Genomic DNA, 18,706 nt, shown 5'->3' on the forward strand with positions numbered 1-18,706 from the left:
TGGGCAGTTCAGGTGTTGGACCTCAGAAACACTTCCTGCCTTTTGGCCATTCTATTCCTCATTAACACCTCCACTAACAGACCAGGGGAAGAGCAGCTGGACTAATGATGTGCCATCTCTCCATGCTGCTGTGGACGCTCTGCCAACAGCACTGCTGACTCAGCCCACACCACCGCCCTCTGAGGTAGAGGGCAAACAAATGTTCACCTGGGAGGCTGGTGACCCACAGGGAGCGCCTCCCATACAGACGCCAAGACTGTCCTCCTGGCACCATTAGTCTTCCGTATAGCTAGCACCTGGAGGAAGTGGGCAGGCATAAGCAGAATGTGGACAGGGTGCAGATTTGCGTATCTAAAGGACTACATACACAAACACATTTTTTTCAATGCACCAGATGCTTTGGGAGGGAGGGCATTTCATGTGATTAAGGCCCTGCTTTTTTTCAATGTCTGGCACAGACACAGAAAATAAGTCACTGACGACAAAGTGACAGTAAACAGATGTATAATGAGGTCCAACCCTAAAAATGTCTTGAGAGATGTCAGCCCTGAAGGCCTGGAAGAGCAGAAAGACACAGCTTGATGGATAGAAGACTTCTTAAGACTTCCACGAGATGGGAGCATCTACCCGAGAACAGCGTATTTTGATAAAGTATTTCAAGCACGACAGACACGACTGACAAAGGCTCAGCAGCCCAGAAAACTGAGTCAGAAAAACCAGGCAAGTTACACTGCATTAGGCATTTTAATTGTTAAAATATCTTGTTTACCTATACTTCTGTTATCTCACAAAATTTATTCTCCCATGCAGCAAGAATAAAAATCTAGGGGAAATGTCCACAGTACAAGTTTTTATTTTGTTTATTTTTTAAAGAAACTGAGACAGAAATCGCTTTGCTGAAGGTTTTTCCCAGGCAGATGGTCTCTGTGATTTTTGGCAGAATCCACAGGGTTAAGAGACTTAACTGCTACTGACAGGAAAGAAAGGTGTCTGGCAGACACCAAGCGGTGCTCACGCCGGCTGGCCCGCCTGCCAGTCACTGCCCAGTGTTCACCCTTCACCCATTCCTACCATCCCCTGCAGAGAAGCACACACACTGCCAAGTCTAGCCTCACCTGTGGCCAGGGCTGGGCCTCTAGTTCTGTCTATGCCTGTGCTTTCTCTTTGTCCTTGGCAAATGTCAGTGCTGGCAGCAAAGGCAGCAGAGGACAGAGAGAAGTCCCACTGTTGTCCAGCTGTCTAACTACCCTAAAACCACCTACCTTCGGGTGTCTAATGGAAGAAGATTACTAACTGCCCCTTTTGCTGAAGGTATTTTGGGTCAGGATTTGTGTTATCTACAGTTCCAAGTATTCCAAGTACACTCTGACCAGGGCTGGCCTTGCCATACAGGGCAACCAAGGAGTGAACTGAAACCAGAGAAGGTAGCTAACTAATGCTTCTCTCTACCAGAATTCCTGAAAACTGAAATAAGACATTCTATCATATAAACAAATTTCCAAAGACAACCTTGGAACAACCATTTAGCCTAGCAGTTAACATGCCCACTTCTTACACTGGAGCACTCAGGTTCCATTCCCAGCTGGGTCTCATGACTCGTTTCCTGCCAATGCAGTCCCTGGGAAGCAGTGGTGATGGATCCCACAGTTGTGTTCCTGTCACCCAGGTGGGTGCCACCCGCACAGGATGCGCTCCCCATGCTGGCTCCACCTCTGCCCAGCCCTGACTGTTAACAGGCATCTGGGGAATGAACTAGCATGTGGGAGTGCATACTTTTGTTCTTGCTTTCTCTCCATTCATTTTTCTCTCAGATAAGACTTTTTTTTTAAAAGTATCCTCAGCTATATGTAACTTACAAAACTAACACTGATTTTGATTTTCAATAGCAAACGCTTAAGAGGGGTAGGAATGGGGTGAGGTTGTTCAGCTTGATTCCTGACTCCCGTGCAATCTCAGTAAAACATTACAGTCTCCAGAGACATGGTACATGCATTACACCTGCCTTGCCGACATCTTGTCACTTTAGAATGAAGCTGTCGGGCCTAGCGGCTAAAGTCCTCGCCTTGAAAGCCCCAGGATCCCATATGGGCGCCGGTTCTAATCCCGGCAGCTCCACTTCCCATCCAGCTCCCTGCTTGTGGCCTGGGAAAGCAGTTGAGGACGGCCCAAAGCATTGGGACACTGCACCCACGTGGGAGACCCGGAAGAGGTTCCTGGTTCCCGGCATCGGATCGGCGAGCACCGGCCCGTTGCAGCTCACTTGGGGAGTGAAACATCGGATGGAAGATCTTCCTCTCTGTCTCTCCTCCTCTCTGTATATCCGGCTTTCCAATAATAATAAAATCTTAGAAAAAAAAAAAAAGAATGAAGCTGTCAAAACTCAAGGTATGAGGCAGGCATTTGGCACAGTGGTTGTCACCTGGAATGCTGTATTCCAAAGCAGAGTGCCTAGATTCGAGCTCTGGCTCCATTCTGAGTCCAGCTAGCTTCTAAATCACACCCTGGTAATGGCTCAAGTGGTGGAGCTCCTGCCGCCTACAGAGGAGATACATACCAAATTCAGAGCTCTCAGTTTGGGTCTGGCCCAGCCATAGATATCGCAAGCATCTGAGGACTCAACCAGCTCATAGGAGATCTCTATCTCTCCTCCCTCCTTCTCTTTTAAATATGTAATTTTTATTAAAAAAAAAAAACAGACCTATGAATAAGTACAGGATGCTATTAGGATATGTAGGTATATTGCAAACCGCAGTTTTCTATTAACTTTTATGAGCATCCATTTGTAGCAATTCTGATAGATGCACAGTTCTAAACAGTACATTAGTATCTGTTTATAATAGGGATCTGCATGACAAAGACTAAGATAGGCTTCTTAAGCTAATCACTTGATATCCTGCTTCAAGAACAGAGGCAAACAGTGTAACAGCTAAGTAATTATGAGCTGGATTATAATGGTAAAACCAGAGATCATTTTCCCAGAGACATGGTTTTATTTTAAGAGTGTTTAAGGATTCAACTGTAAGTCATTTCATGAAAACAACAAACCTGCACCAAAAAAAAAAAAAAAAATGACAACTACTAACGTTCTTTCAAAGATTATGTTTGAATGAGTTTATTAATATTTGGTGACCTGATTCTTAAAATGATATTTCAGCTCAGTGTTGTTTTCTAATGTTGGAAAAATAATAACCCATTGGTCATGAGTGTCTCTTGCTCCTTTCACAGAACAGGTGCAACTCCCAGATCATCAGGTGGCTGCTGGGACCTTCTGCACACCTGACGTCAAAGGAGGAAGATCTCGTGGTCTTTCACTCACCAGCCTTTGACCCAGACTGCACCAGTTCAAACCCCAACCGTGAGTCCCCGGTGAGTTACCGAACAGTTTTGTATCCCAGTGTCCTCATCTGCAAAATAAAGTTATTTATATAGAACAAGGCAATGGTTGTTGTGAGGATTAAATGAGTTAATCATGGGAAGTGCTTAGAGCAGACGGAGGGCACACTGCCAAAAAATGTTGGATGTCTTTATTGTAAGTCTCATTATCTAGGCTTCCTCTCCTCAGTTCCAGGTCTCATAAAAACTTGCACGATGATCAATTTGAGTACTTAACAATTCCTACACTGTTACAGTCCCTCTTGCAGTCCTCCACAGAGCAGTAAATGGTTCACCAATTCCCCCCTACCAGAAAAAAATCAACATTCTGCAGGTTTCGTCCACTCTACTCCCAAGAAATATCTCAGTACTTACTCCTGCCACCCTGGTCCGAGTCACCTTCAGAACTTTCCATGAAAGCCTCCTCTCCTGGTCTCTCTACTTCTTCTGTTCCATTCAGCTACAGCATAATCTCCAACCACCAAGCACAGTGATCTCTAACATGGATAAGAGACCAACTGATGAAAAGCAGTGCTCCAAAATCCTCATCACGGTCCCCTGGCCTCACCATCTTCCCAAAAGTCTCCTACTGTCACAGCAGTTGTTGAGATACAGTGGCCTGCCTTCTGCCCATCAACACAGCGAGCTCACCCCCAAGCCTTTGCCAGCACTCCTGCATAGTCACACAACCAGCAGCTTCACACCAGCGCAAATGGCACTTCCCTGGAAAGAAGTTCTGGGATTTCAAGAGAAGCCTCCAGTCATCACTGCACTTCCCTGTGTGGTTTTCCATACAGCTTTTATCACTCTGAAATCTGTATGGTTTATCTATGTAAGGGCTCTCTCTCTGTTCTTAATGCTAGATGCTCCAGAAGGACAGATGCTATCTGCCCTGCAAGGAAAAACAGTGCCTTAAGCACAGCCGGCAGTCAGTAAGTACAGGGAGTGCATGTGGGCCATGCAAGACCCAGCCAATGCCTGTCCCCAGTCCCCATTCCTGAACCAAACTGACTCTAAAGTCTGACACCAATACCCTCCCAGAAATCCAGCTCTCCTGTAGCAGCTGTGAAGGCTGTAACCTTCTACTCTAACATACTCCTTGCAAAGCCCTCTCAGTCTGACACTGACCCAACAGATATTCTTAATGATTAACCCCTAAACTAATGTTCCTAAAATTATCTCAGGTTCACAATTCATCTCAAAGGAAACAACCACCTCTGAATTATTTGAGTTCATCTGATGACATCAGAAAAAGTCTCAGCGTTCAAAGGGTTTTGGGGGTGTAAGTGTGTTTGACCCAAAGAAAATCTGCTGATCTTTCCCCCCTTAATTGGTTCTGGGGATCAACAACTGACCACAAGAGAGTAAGTTGGAACAGCTTCTCTGTAGTATCAAATCCTTGATTATAATGATTAAACCGAGACTTGTGGTTCCACCAAACATCAGTATGCAACCTCACAGAAAATGTGTACAACTGAGGCCCTAATCTCCTAAGGGCTGCGCTGGGGCATCCAGGCATAAAATTAGCATCAGAGAAGGTCACATCACTCAAACCCTCCCCTCATCACTCAGATAAGGAAACAGAGCAAGGGCGACAACTGGAGCCGACTCCCAGTGATGTCCTCACTCACTCGCTGCACCATCCATGCACATAGGGTAAGCTGACTACCCAGCCCATCTCAGTGTAATCTTCATGCTCTTACTTACAGAACTGGCCCAAACTGATTTCTAAATCTATTCTACAAAGAACTTCAAAACACTTCCCCAAGAATGTCTTTCAAATATGTATTCAAAATGTGCTGGGTGGCATCCACCCTTTCAGGCAGCAGGAAGGCAAAGATGAAAGTAGTGTGTGGGTTTAAGGAACCTACTTTGACAAAAGATAGAGATAATTTATGCAGAGGCAAGAATAATGTTAGTCCCAGAGGTGGTACCACAGGCGGCATCAGAAGAGGAAGAGAAAGGCTTTGCAGAGAATGCCATCTCCTGAGTTCTGTCCAGCAAGATGAAAAGTGGTGAGCCAGGTCAAGAAGTTGAGGACAGCATAGAACTGTTAACAGAAGAGTAAAAATGAAGATGGAGAACCAATAAACAGTCTAAACAAAATAACTAAAAGCAGTTAACAGTTGCTAGAACACAAAATTCAACTAAAAACGATACAGGAGATAAAATGGAAAGGGCGGGCACAGGGCAAGAACGCTGCTAAACTCTACCCTGCATGTGTATGGAAGCCACTGCCACAATTTCTCACCACCTGCATACCATGGAAGGACTTGAAGGAGGCAAAAATGAGGGGACTTGGGTCTCTCTAATAGTCAATACTGCTAACACGATCAGGATGTATGGGCACTTTCTATCTGCCAGACACTGTTTTTGGCAGTGAATAAATGTTAACACATTTAATCTCCCTACAGCTTCATGAGATAGGGGTTACTATCAAACTGAGGCAAAGTAAGGCCAACGGCCTAACCAAGGTGTCACAACTAAGAGGCCAACCTCTTAACGATTATGCTTACTTTCTCTTCAAGCATTCTTGGGGAGAACCGATGGAAGGAGGGCTAGATGCACGCCATCATGCCAGCAAGCTAATGCTCAGGCTCTGCGGGCACACCAGCCTGCCCCTCTGCTCAAGAAACAGAACTAAGGAAACCCAGAGCAAGGTTCTGTGCTCCGCAGCACAGCACCCTGTCACCTTGCCACGGCTGCCTGTGTGCCATGCCCTCGCCACCCACCTGAGCCCAGCTGCTGTGAAAGCCAGAGTCCACCTCCCTACACCTGAAGTGCACAGAGCCACCCCCAAGGACCCACTGCAAGCTGGACTTGTGCATCCACGTGGCACTCGTTTACATTCCAGAACGCAAGGCTCTGGCTAAAGACTGCAGGTCACTTGAAGGCAGGAATTAGGTATCAGTCTTCCCCAGACCTTGCACGCGGTGCCTAAGTGACTGACTAAATCCTGTCTGAGGGCTTTCCCTGGCCCTCAGGCAGAAAGGAAAACAACAGAAGCACAAAGGCTATTTTCCCAGTCCTCACAGGCTCACAGGACTCGCAATCAGCCCACAGGTTGTTCTCCTCTGACATGTTACTTTACCTCTTTGTTTTCCTCAGCTGTAAAGTAGCTAAGTTTCTGCCATCTTGAGGCCTCCATCACACTCTAATTAAAAATAAAAATTGACCATCTACCAGTACATTATCTATTCAAATTTTAAACCACTTAATACTCTCTCATCTAGCAAGTAGGCTTCTTGAAATTCACCTTAAAGAACCATTTGATTGGGAGAATGGGGCCAACTTTTAGCCTAGTGGTTAAGGCACCTGCAATCCACACTGGAGTGACTGGGTTCCATAACTGGCTCTGGCTCCTGACTCCAGCTTCCTACTAATGTAGACGTTTGGAGGCAGCAGTGAAGGCTCCAGCAGTATGGCCATTCACATGAGAAACCTGGACTGAGCTCCTAGTTCCTGGCTCTGGCTTCGCCACAGCCCTGGCCCACTGTGTGTATCTGGGAAGTAAACCATCACAACCGAATATGCTTTATCCATCCCTCGAATAAGTAAGGAACACAAGTGTACAAAGTAGTGTGTATAGGAACCCTTACCCCTGCATCATGGCAAAGAATGAGAAGCAATTTAAATTCCAGCAAAAGGAAAATGGTTAACAAATGACGCTGTATCCAGTACTGCAGCACTAGCACCAATGCTGTAACATCTCCACACAGTGTCAAGTATGAACAGTGAGCAGCAAAGCAATTCACACAGAATTCTTTCCTGTTTTGTTTTAGTAACAATAAGCATATGAGATGTACAAAGCCACAAGTACAGATTCTTCTAAGAGTGGAGGTGAGGCTGAAGTTGTTGGGCGGTGGATTAAGTCCCCACTTTTGAAGCCAGCTTTCCATACAAAGCGAAGGTTTTTGTCCCAGCTGTTCCATTTGTGATCCAGCTCCTAGAAAAGCAGCAGAAGATGGCCCAAGAGTTTGGGCCTCTTCCACCAAGATTAGGATGGAATTCCCAGCTCCTGGTTTCAGCCTGGCCCAACTCTAGTTGTTGCAGCTACTTTGGGGGAAAAAATCAGTGGAGGAAAATCTCACTTCCTTGGTCTATCCCTCTTTCTCTGACATTCCGTTTTGCTAACATATACATGTTTTTTAAAAACAAAGGAATATGTCTCAAATGTTCTCACCACAAAGAAGTAATGAGTATGTGAGATGATTATTATGTTAATCAAATTGATCTAATCATTCTATCTTATATGCATGTATCAAAACATCACATTATGAGGGTGGTGCAGTGGCACAGTAAGCTAACCCTCAGTCTGCAGTACCAGCATCCCATTTCAGCATAGCAACTTCAAGTTCCAGCTGGCTCGCTTCTGATCCAACTCCTTACTAATGGCCTAAGGGCAGTGGAGGGTGGTCCCAAGGTCTTAGGGCTCCTGTACTGACTTATGGAGACTCCAGGAAATTCCTGGCTCCTAGCTTCAAACTGCCTCACGTCTGGCCATTAGGGCCATCTGGGAAGTGAACCAGCGAACAGAAAAATCTGTCTCTCCACTCACTTCTGACTTTCAAGTAAAAATAAATAAATCTTAAAAAAGAAAACATGTACTCCATACCTCTATGTAATCATGTCAGCAAAAATAAGTTTTCAAAATTTTAAATAAGACAAATTTGCTTCAGTGCGATAAAATGGCAAACTGAATCTATAACCCCAGTTCATACTCCTTTGTTTCCAGGGGTTCCCAGTGGGAAATGAGCACCTGGCCCCACCTCTGCCTTCTGGGACATTATCTTCATCATGGCAGATAATTCAGGAACAATTCTGCTATCTTTTTTGTTGAGTTATTTTAAACATCCAACACATGCAACTTCTGTAATCAGATGAAAACAAGAGCCAACCTGGCAGCCCAGGTCAGGCCCGCGGCACTGAGCCAGAGCCAGGAGGTTTTCCTCAACACCTTCCAGGTCCAGAGAAGCAGTCAGAGACCACAGCCCCTTTAGAGGGCTTGGGAAGCTGCTTCCTGGCCTTCCCACCTGCTCATCCAACTCTAGCTCCGGAGCCACACAAACCAGCAGACAGCAGCCCCTCCTGATCGTTTTTTCCCAGGTGAGTGTGGGCTATACAGAGCAAGGTGATCACAGTGGTCTGGGCAGTGTCTTCTCCACCAGGCCACAAAGGCATCAGACTGGAGCATACTGCGACACCTCTTTCCTCCCAAATAAAACAGATCTATTCCTTGGGGTTCTTGGAAACGAAAAATACCAAATTTCTTCCAGCTGAGACAAATTCCCTGGGATCTACAAGTGATAGTCTCCACCAGGAAACTCTCCAAAATAATGGCTTGTTGTGCAGAGATTTAAATATTACATCTTATTTCTACGAGCCTAAAGTACTTGGCACTACACATACACATATACCATTAGACCTTCTAAAATAACATGTGCAATTGAAAATTACCATTTCTGTACACTAAATAGCACCCAAGAAAAAGTTAATAGACAGCCAGAAGCTTCATCTATGCATTTACCAGGTTCGGGCATATGATCTCATCTGCCTTCGTAACCATGCTTGGAAGCAGAGAACAGGCATCCCCAGCCCTAAGCTGGGGGAGTCCTGGAACAGGTGGACTTTCTCGCACCTTCTGTGAACACAGTGAGAAGCCTGTAGCACACACTGCATTCTCTGCCACAGAATGCAACGCCTCTGCTCCACAGCATGTCAAGGTCACGTCTGAGATGTGTCATCCCTGCAAAGAGAGGTCTACGCTGCTGTTTCTTACACTCTCGTGCAAGTATCAGCAATGTCTGTGATAAAGGGTCCATTTTAAGGAAGTTTCAAGTGCCTGCTGACCACAAACAGCTGAGAGTTTCTACAAATTCCAGCAGAAAGAACACCAGGCAGGAAGGCTGAGGTGAGTTCAGGTGCCCCCCACCTCCTGGAAGGAGGCAGCATAGACTACATACAGACACAGATATGGAAGTTTCATTAAGACAGCCTGTCCTACTTCTTCTCAAAGATGTGAGTTGTTTTTCGAAAAGCAGTGCCAGCAATGAGCTCACTTAAATTACTCTAGAATAATAAATATTCTCCAAGTGTTAGTTTCTTGAAGCATCAGCAGAGGATGAAGAAACAAATATCCACCTTCCAGCACATGTATAAGTACATTCATATTAGTCAGGAAAATAGTACCTATAGGGCTATGCTGTCCCTGTGACTAAATTATCAGTTTGATAGCCACATTCTTCCAAACAAATACATCCAAATACCCATCCCACACCTGACTATCTGTCCATCTTTCTCCAAAGCCAATAGCTCTTGCTTGCCATGCATCAGTAAGCAACTTTGCACCAGCCACAGTCAAGGAAAAAATGCTTAGAGAAAGGAGGCAAATGCATTGTACTTCAGCACTGCAGAAGGTGGCATGCGGTATATCAGAAAGGGAACACGGTGCAGAAAGGCAGAGCTCTCCCTCTGGCATGAGAAACCTCTGGTGAAGCCAGCTCTCCATTCACCCCACAGGCACACCATGGGCTAGACCTCTCCAGGGCCTCTTGACTGCTCTCCACAAGGCTGCACTTTCCTGTTGCCCCAGACTCACCTTTCCAAACAAAGACCTGACTATACTGCCCCTGGGCTTAGATGCCTTCCAGGAGCCACCTCTACCTAAGGAGCCCAACTCACTGCCTGAACAAGAAAGCACAAGACTCACCCTGCGCCTCCGTCTGGGTTTCCAACCCAATCAGGGACTCCCAGTCTCTACACCAGGACATAGTGTTTTTGAGCAACAGTGACCCAACAATGGGCTCCTGTCCGTGCTTCCAGTCTGGTTTGAATTTCACCACCTTGAAAACCTACCCTGCACCTCCAAAGGCACCCTCAGTATCAACATGTCACCACCCTGCTCCCAGACAGGCAGAACAGTAGGAAACACCCACAGGAAGCAGGAGTCACTGAATGCTCTCTCCAGAATAACTGAGACCACATCTCTTCAATAAGCATCTCAAGGAAGTTTATGTCAATCTGCATCTTTATACATCGGAATTAGAAAGGCTAAAGTGGGTTGTTACTCAGTTTTAGAGAACTGATGTATGCAGAGCATTTAATGTAATATTGGCAACTCAGTAACATCTCAATAAGTGGTGGCTATTATAATTATGATTAACGTATCACAGGTACTGATGATTCTTAAAGTACTCTAATCTCCACTAGCACAGAGCAAATCACACTGAGGGGAGCAGATACACATGAGAAGGGGGTTAGGAGTGTGGACCCATACAGAAGACCACGTAGAGCTAACTAGAACAGCCCCAGGATAGCCGAGAAAGGAAAACTGTGGCCCTGACTGAAGAAAAACACACAGCAACATCACTTCACCTAGACTCCCCATCCCCTAAGCAGTTTTTAAACTCATTTCCCCTGGGCATTGACTACTTCTCTAACTGATTTATTATGATACCATAAAAGTATGTCCAAACATAAACTAGGTATGGCCTTCCCTATCCTTATAAAACTAAAAACAATTTTTAAATATAATAAAAAGAGAACTCAACATTAATGTATCATGAAAACAGTAAGGATGCCAACTATGCACACACTGCATGGTTGCTCAGAACATACTAAGCGCAACCCTCACCCGGCATGGGTCTCTGGCACATATTTACCTTTCACATATGTACACCATGCCACAGTGGGCTCTGTGACCCCCCTCAGCTACCCACTTCTCTCTCACAAACCTTCATGAGAACTTTGCTGAGAATACTTCAGCCATCACCTGACTCTAACATATTATTTCTGTAATATGTCCATTGCTGTTCTTCCCTCATTAGCTAGACAATTAAGAGTACTCAAACACGGGCAATAAAATGTTAATGACACTACTCAATTATAAGTCATCTAGATGTTAGAGTCTGTAATTTTCAAATTATTATTGAAAAGAGCATTAAAATTTAATTCTGGTCTAAAAATAACAATCTCCCAGGGAAATCTCTTCAAATTTCAGTTAAGAAATTCTTTTTTGTACGTAGTAAGGGCTCCTGCTGCAGTATGTGGAAAGATCTTATGATATCTCAGATCTAACTTTGTTGACACTTCAAGTGCTTTACACACAATATTGTTTTCATCTCTAGAATAATTCCATAAACTTGATCATGCTTTGAAATCTGAGGGAAATCAAGGCTTGAACGAAGTGATGGAACAGCAGGCTATCAACACAGAACCTCTGCTTTCTACCCTCTCAAGACAAGTCCTGACCAGTCCTGGCAGAAGACATCCAGCAACAGTCGACGTGAGTTCAGGGGAAACCAAGCAAGTGGCTTTGGGAAGACTCACAGAGGAAGCACAGCCTTTGGAAAGAGGAAAATAAGACATGGTGACAGGATTCATGGGGAGAAAGCAGGCTTCTGCCCCTGTGAATGCTGCAAATGTATGTCAGCAAGAACAATGGGATAAGAAGCAGGCTTGGGAGACAACACCCAAACCGACAGGTGGCTCACGGAAAGCAAAAGGGACATCCTTTTAACAAGCCACAGTTTGGGATGCTAAACTTGAAGTCATGTTCACAGACAATATGCTTAGAATGCACAAAATCTATTTAAAAGATAAGGCAGCCAAAATTTCCCAGTACAGAGGGGATAGAGAACAAAGACTGGCAAGATGAGACCACTGGGTTGTGAAAGACGACTTTGTGTCTTTTTTGAGTTTCAGCAGACTGGTACACAAGAGTCAGACCACAGCCAGGGGAATTACAATGAGTAAGAAACAAGGGCAGCCTAGCCATGACCATATATATGACCTCTCATTCATGCCCCAGCATGTGTGCCCATGATATGTCAGCACTGTCCCGAATCCAGCCACGAACATCCCACTGGCACGGACTTAATGTTCTAGCAGGGGCTCAGAACAAATAAGCAAGGAGGAGGGAACTTCACAAAGTCTGCAGAAACAACAGAAACAAAACATCAGTTTACTTTGCTGCAAGAAATGTTGAAATCTATGTAAGTTTTCTTTTCATAATATCCATTTTCCATTAACTTCTTGAAGACTACCTCACTCCTATATTTAGCCTAAAATTAAGTGGTTGATACATTCTCTAGGGGAGAGTGGAGAAAATTAAGCAGGATATGAGAATGACTGGAAGGAGAAGGTATTTGAGCTAACATTAGGTGGCGAGCTCTAAGAAGGTGACAAGATGAAATTGCTTTAAGCTATAAAGGCTTGGGCACATGTAAGGTAGCTGCTTCCTGACACTTTAACTAAGTACCTTCTTGGGGCTATGGAGATCACAATGAAAACAGACTTTATTCAAAGTAGCTGAGAATCAGTACATGCCAAGGAGAAAGTCAATGCCATTCAAATCAATGAGGAAGTAGATGGGAAACCAAGGAGTCCGTGGAGCAGGTGAAACCAGTCACATGACATCTACTTCTGAATCCCTTCCATCATGAATAGTCTGAATATACTGGAAAAGGACGCATGCTGGGACAGTGATATGTTCACAAAAAAAAGAAAGAAACGGGGGAGGCAGATGTTTACTATGCTGCAGAAACACTCACTCAAGATGTAAATGATTCTTTCTTGAACAGGACCTGCTGATTGCAAGGCTACATACTGACAAGAATGAGCACAAACAAGCAGGTACTTCAAGAAGGCAAGGAGGTTAGAGAGAGATTGTTAGTTCAGGTCCCCCCCCCAAAATTCAACCACAGGAAGCAGGCAATGGAGGGTGAATGTGTGTACCATAACAGGACAGGGATTCTATCACCCAACCGTAGTCAAGCTAAAATTCAGAGTTCTGAAGCTCTCTCTGCAGGACACAAAAGGTGAGTAGCTGTGACAAACCTGAGGCACCATAGCACATGGTCCTGCAAAAAGGCTAGACTGAGGTAAGTAACCGTCAGTCCCAATACGCAATCTGATTAACTGGGCTGCCCTCCCCAACCCACACTCACCACCTGTGCATTAGAGTTGTCTGCCTGCCTACACAGCTGTGAACCACTTACAGGAATCATATCTCCCCTAATCCCTCTATTCCAAATAACCAGCGAATACAAGAGGACCAGTAAATGTTCAATGAGGCCAAATTTCAATGACATAAGTAAAATGTGAGGAACCAGAGAACTGAAGGTTTGATGGGTTTGAGGAGATCAGATTCCTTCTAGGTGCTTCACAACTGAAAGCATGACCAGCAACTGCACCTGACTGACAGGCTCACAGAGAGAAAGTGACTTCAACTCTTGAGTCCCAATTTGTAAAATGAGGATGCAGGAGGAAATGAGAGGTGGCGGGCCTCTCAGCAGTTGGCGGCTGTCATCTTCCCTGGAGAGCAAGCACCTGACGCTTCTGCCAGGTTAGGGCTATGCTTCCTAATTACAAAGAGAACATGCAGCTGGTACGGCCGCTATACTGAAGACCCCAGAGGTTGGTCAGCAAGAGAGCTCCATGGGTGATGCAACAGGTAAGGAAACGAGTTTGGGGAAGTGGCAGGACAGTGGCGAGTGGCAAAAATGTATGACAACTGATCTCAGAGGCAAAACAACAGATGGCTGGCAAAAACCACGGGAATGGGAACAAGCACCTGCGATTTCAAGGTGGTGGTTCACGTCTGGCATGTACACACCCAGGCACCCAGACAGGGAAAAACACGTAGACTTTACACACCTAAAAATGTTAATACTAATTTAAGAGCTGTTAAAGCAATAATTACCCCCCCCCCAACAAGACCATCTCCAGCCCTTGAAAACTTGCTCATTTATTGTGTTTACACAGTGCCATAGGACCGTATCCTGAACTTCTGGGAAGTTTCTATTTACAATCGGCAGAAATACTGGCACTTCTAAAACTCCTTATTTCTCATGCCAAACTGAGCTCCCCAACATGACAGGAAAACCCAGAAACTGCAGGAGGGAAGGAAAAACCAATCCAGGCCAAGAAAATCTTCCAGTTCCACGAAAGAAAACAAATACCACAATCAGCATGGAAACATCTCTAGCTGAATAACACACTCAATCCTTAATAACTTCATGCTGAAGCCCTTAAATAGTATTAAATTACACATTCTATATTTCAATGCCTAAAATTACACAACTTAAAGCAGCTGAGTGAGCTTTAGACTTAAGTCAAATATAAGGAAGCAAAGGGCCAGACAAAACCATGTGTCTGCAAATGCCTGCAAAATAATAAATGTTGGAGGGAAGTGGATGGCTTTTCTGCTTCCAAACTAAATAAAGCCTGTTGGCGGGGCTAGGGGTGGGGGCTGCAAAGATCCCAGCGACGATGATCTCTGTGATTACATAGAGCAAACCATCCAATCAATCGCACATGAACCAAGGAAAGTTAATCCAAGAAGAATAACAATGCTTGAAATGTTGAGAAAAAGCACACAGTCCAGTCTTTCAAAAACGCTGTGGGCTCTGGAGAGCACCTCGGGTCATCCTAACCAGCTAAGACACAGGACTCCCGGTTCTGGGGACAATGCCTCGGATTGTGTGTCAACTAAAGGACAAGCAAGCTATCCGCGTTCGGGACCTTCGGGTCCCCTTCCCGACTTTCAGAAGCCTCCATACTTCCTGCACACCTTTCAATTGCTTTCTGCACACTGACTTGCTGCACACACTACCTTCTTTCTTCCTTGAAGGTTAGCAAAGCTAGGATCCTGAGCCAAGCTCCAAGGTGACAAGTTCTTAATCCCCGGACCCCGCACAGCCTTTGTCGCTCAACAGGTTGGGCCGCAGTGGAGCGATTAATTGACGTAAACAACTCTGCAGAGGGAACGCATCACTGCAAGAACAAAAGTCAACAACCTGAACGGGGCCGCTCCAGGACAGGCTGCGGGAAGGCGGGTGAAGGGCAGAGCCTCGGCTGACATTCCCCGCAGCTCCCATCACGCAACAGGTCCACACAGGCGAGCCCCCAGCGGCGGGCAGCTAGGCACCTGCCCCCGACGATCACGGCCATGGCGGGCCGGCCGAGCTACAGCTCTCTCAGAAAGGCTCACCCGCGCGATAACGCCCGGGAGCACATTCCTGCCCAGATGCCGAGATAGTGCGGCTCACCTGCGCGGTTGCACAGGCCCCTAGGGCTCGGCCGAAACGGGAGCTGCGCCCCGACCAGGAGTTGGGGGAAATCGGGGAGTCAGAGGACCGCCCCAGGGGGTGAACTGCGGCGCTCGGCAGCCCAGCTAGCTGGTACCTGCCCCTTTTTCTAGGGGCTACTCACCTGTCCGTACTCAAGTGTCGGGTGTGAGAATCTAAGCTACTTGATACCACCCAATGTTTCTCCCTTTGCACAGGCTCTCGCGGATACTCGGAAAACACTCCAGTCAATTTGTATAGAAAAACACTTTGGGGAAGGATGCGGGCACAGACGCCAGGGGGAGAAGGAAGCAGGTGAATGCAGAAAGCGACGGTTCCTGCAGGACCCCGGGGACCGTCCGGCGTCTGCAGGTGGGAGAGGGCCCCAGGACGCCCCGGGGAGGGAAAGGAGCGGGCGGGGGGGGGGGCCGGCTGCGCCGAGCGCAGGTGAGGCCGGACGCTCACCTCGGGCAGCTCGCGGAGCTGGTTGGCGTCCAGCAGCAGCTCCTCCAGGCTGCGGGCGTAGCGGTAGATCTCCTCGGGGACATAGACGAGCGAGCAGTGGCGTTTGTCGATGGTCTCCACATGACGGTTGCACCGCCACAGGGGGATGCAGTGGAACATCGCCGCCCCCCACCGCCGCCAGGTTCCGAGCCGCGCAGACCCGGGCTCCCAGCCCGCTCTGCCCGGCGGCTCCCCTCCGCTCCGCCCGCTGCCCGCGCCGCGCTCGCTGTTGGATCCCAGGCTCGCTCACTCGCTCCCCTCGTGGGGCTCCGCGGCACCAGACGCTCCCTCGGACTCCTGGGCGGGCGCCCCTGTCGCGTCCCTGCGCCCCCTCCCACCCGCCGGCCGCCGCGCGGAGCTTCCTCCTTAGTGCCGCCGCGCTCCGCGCGCATGCGCACTGCTGGGCGCGCGAGGGCGTCTCCCCCTCCCGGGGCTTCTCCGCTCCGGGTTTTCCCGGAGACCTGGCTGTGGAGCGGGTTGGGAAAGCCTGTGGGCCGGCGGCGGGCAGCCCCCCGCACTCGGCCCGGGACGTGAGGGGACTTGGGGTTCTTTGAGAAAGAGGGAGACTCTGGAAACCGGCTTGAGGCAAAGATGAGGCGGGGCTGAGGAGAGCAAGAACAACTTTTGATTCTCAGTTTTACTCAACTCGCTCTCTCTACTCGCCTCCCTCTCCCCAGAACAACTTTCTCTTCCGGGGTCAGGAAGGGGTACCCCGAGTGTACTTTGAGCCCCGCGAGCTGCGGGGTGTCGCGTCTGCCGCCGAGTCCCTCGAGTCCTGGCGCTCGCAGCAGCCCCGCGGGGTGAGCCGGTCGCCGCCCGCCCTCACAGCGCGGGGCCCGGCCGCGTCCTCCGGCGCTTGGGCACCGCCTGCAGGCTTTGTAGCCGCGGAGCCAGTCTTCAGGTGCCCTGGTGGTTTGCGTGCACAATCGCTAGGCTGTTTCCCTGTCCGTGCCTCCAGAAGCTTAGGAGTCGGAGAAAAGGTGCTATTCTCCTCCAGCAACCCAGGTGCCGAAGCCAGCCGAGGTCAGCCTGGTCAGATGTTGGTGCCTGGTGACTTGGCGGGGGTAGGGACAGAGAGGGAGGCTGGCAGGTGAGCATCCTCCTCCGGGACTCCCGAGGCAGCACCATCCCTTAGTAACCTCCATTATGGAAGGAGGACCTGGGAAGTTCATCACAACCGTTCTCTGACCCCTGACCAAAAGGAAGCCTAAACTGCCTCTAGTCTGTAACAGTTTGCTTTGCAACCCCCATCTCCAAACTCACATCTTCTCGAAGGGTTTTCAGGCAAGACCAGTCGTATTGAATGGATGGCTTTGTTTTGGTAGGAGGGGGTCTCCTCTGACTTCCAGCCAGGCTAGCCGCACATCCTACTCGAAGTGTACTCAAAGTCCGGCGTCCGCCTGTGACCTCTGCCTTGTCCCCGTGCCGGTTCTACACTCACTCGGTCTACAAAGCTTGTCTAGATAAAATCTAGGGCCAGGAAAGTCATCTTTCTGCAGAAGGTAGTATGCGGAGCATGCTCAAAGGCCAAGTTTGTTCCAAAAAGTTGACAGACTCTCCCGTTAATTCCAGCTCTTTTCCCTGGTGAAGAACAGGAGGGAACAGACCACTGTTTGGGCCCTACTAGGGATATGCCTTTCCTCCCAGTCGAAGAGTAAGGGTCCAACTTTTTCTGCTATCAGCCTAACGTCCCATTCCAGGCAATCCCCAGATGCCTGATATCCTACCCACTTCACCCTCACTTTTGTTTGTCCTGATTTGAGTCCTGCATTCTCAGGGAAAGCTACTGGACTTTGAACCTCCACCCCGCCTCCTTCATTCTTGCATTCTGCAGTCCTGTATGTGTAGCCCTTTTTCTGCCACCTTCATGGAAAACCGTTTCCTGTCTGAGACTTGTCTAGAAAGGCAGACAAAACTTTGCAAAAATTTCAACTGCTTTTATATAAGCTGCCCCCCTGTGTTTTATCTAATGCTGAGATGATCACACTGGATTGTTTTAATACATGTTAGATGTCTTTTAAAGGTGTATCTGGTGTTTTTGAAAAGTCAAACCTGCCTGTGTGTGTTGTGTGGTTCAGGGTCATGTGCTTGGAACCCACTTCCCCACCACCACCTAGGTGTTCCTTTCTGCTCATCTATCATCATCTGGAACCTGAGGGGGTGGGCTGTATTGCATTGTTGTGTAACCACTCCCTTTGCAAGCCCCCATAAAGGCCCATGATAAGGAGGGGCTCACTGTCTTGGTCGTGTGTTTCCCTCACTCTGGCACTTAGGCTCTTGGCCTCCCCAGGACCTGCTTGCTCTCTGGCTTTCCATGGACACATTCTGAACACAGGTAGTCCCTGAGCATGGCCCCTGCATGTCTATATTCCTCACGCTCTGCTCACTGCTTGGATGGGACAGTAAAGACAGCAATGCTAAGATGCTTTGTATTTCTACTTTGCGCACTTTCAAAAATTCCAGGAGAGGTGAGGCCTAGCAGTCATGGAATGTGGGCAGAAAAGCCAGGGAAAGGTGAATGTCTGCAGTTTTGTAAGTGTGTCCAGGTTATTCACTGTATGTCTCTTAGGATAACTTATATTGCTGGGAAAGCTGGGACATAGATCTTCAGTTTAACAGATGGATTTCAGGATACTGACCATTGTTCCTCTTAGGGTTTCAATTAACTGGATTGCTATATGGATTTGTGACTTGCTATTTCTAGTGGACCCTGTTATCATCAAGCTTGATTAATAAAAACTCTTTAATAAACCCTAGACTTG

At 47.5% G+C, this 18,706-nt stretch overlaps 1 protein-coding gene across 1 annotated transcript in view; it reads right to left on the reverse strand.

The window, feature by feature from the left end:
• The window catches only part of LRRC1 (leucine rich repeat containing 1), a 148,411-nt gene extending 132,125 nt beyond the window's left edge, over positions 1-16,286 (reverse strand). The window contains exon 1 of the mRNA XM_004580491.2: positions 15,906-16,286. Coding sequence (XP_004580548.1) covers positions 15,906-16,064 — 159 coding nt within the window. The 5' untranslated portion in view covers positions 16,065-16,286. The remainder of the gene's footprint in view (positions 1-15,905) is intronic.
• Between the last annotated feature and the right edge of the window lie 2,420 nt (positions 16,287-18,706).

The sequence above is a fragment of the Ochotona princeps genome, chromosome 1, assembly GCF_030435755.1.
Source record: "Ochotona princeps isolate mOchPri1 chromosome 1, mOchPri1.hap1, whole genome shotgun sequence".
Classification (NCBI taxonomy): Eukaryota; Metazoa; Chordata; class Mammalia; order Lagomorpha; family Ochotonidae; genus Ochotona; species Ochotona princeps.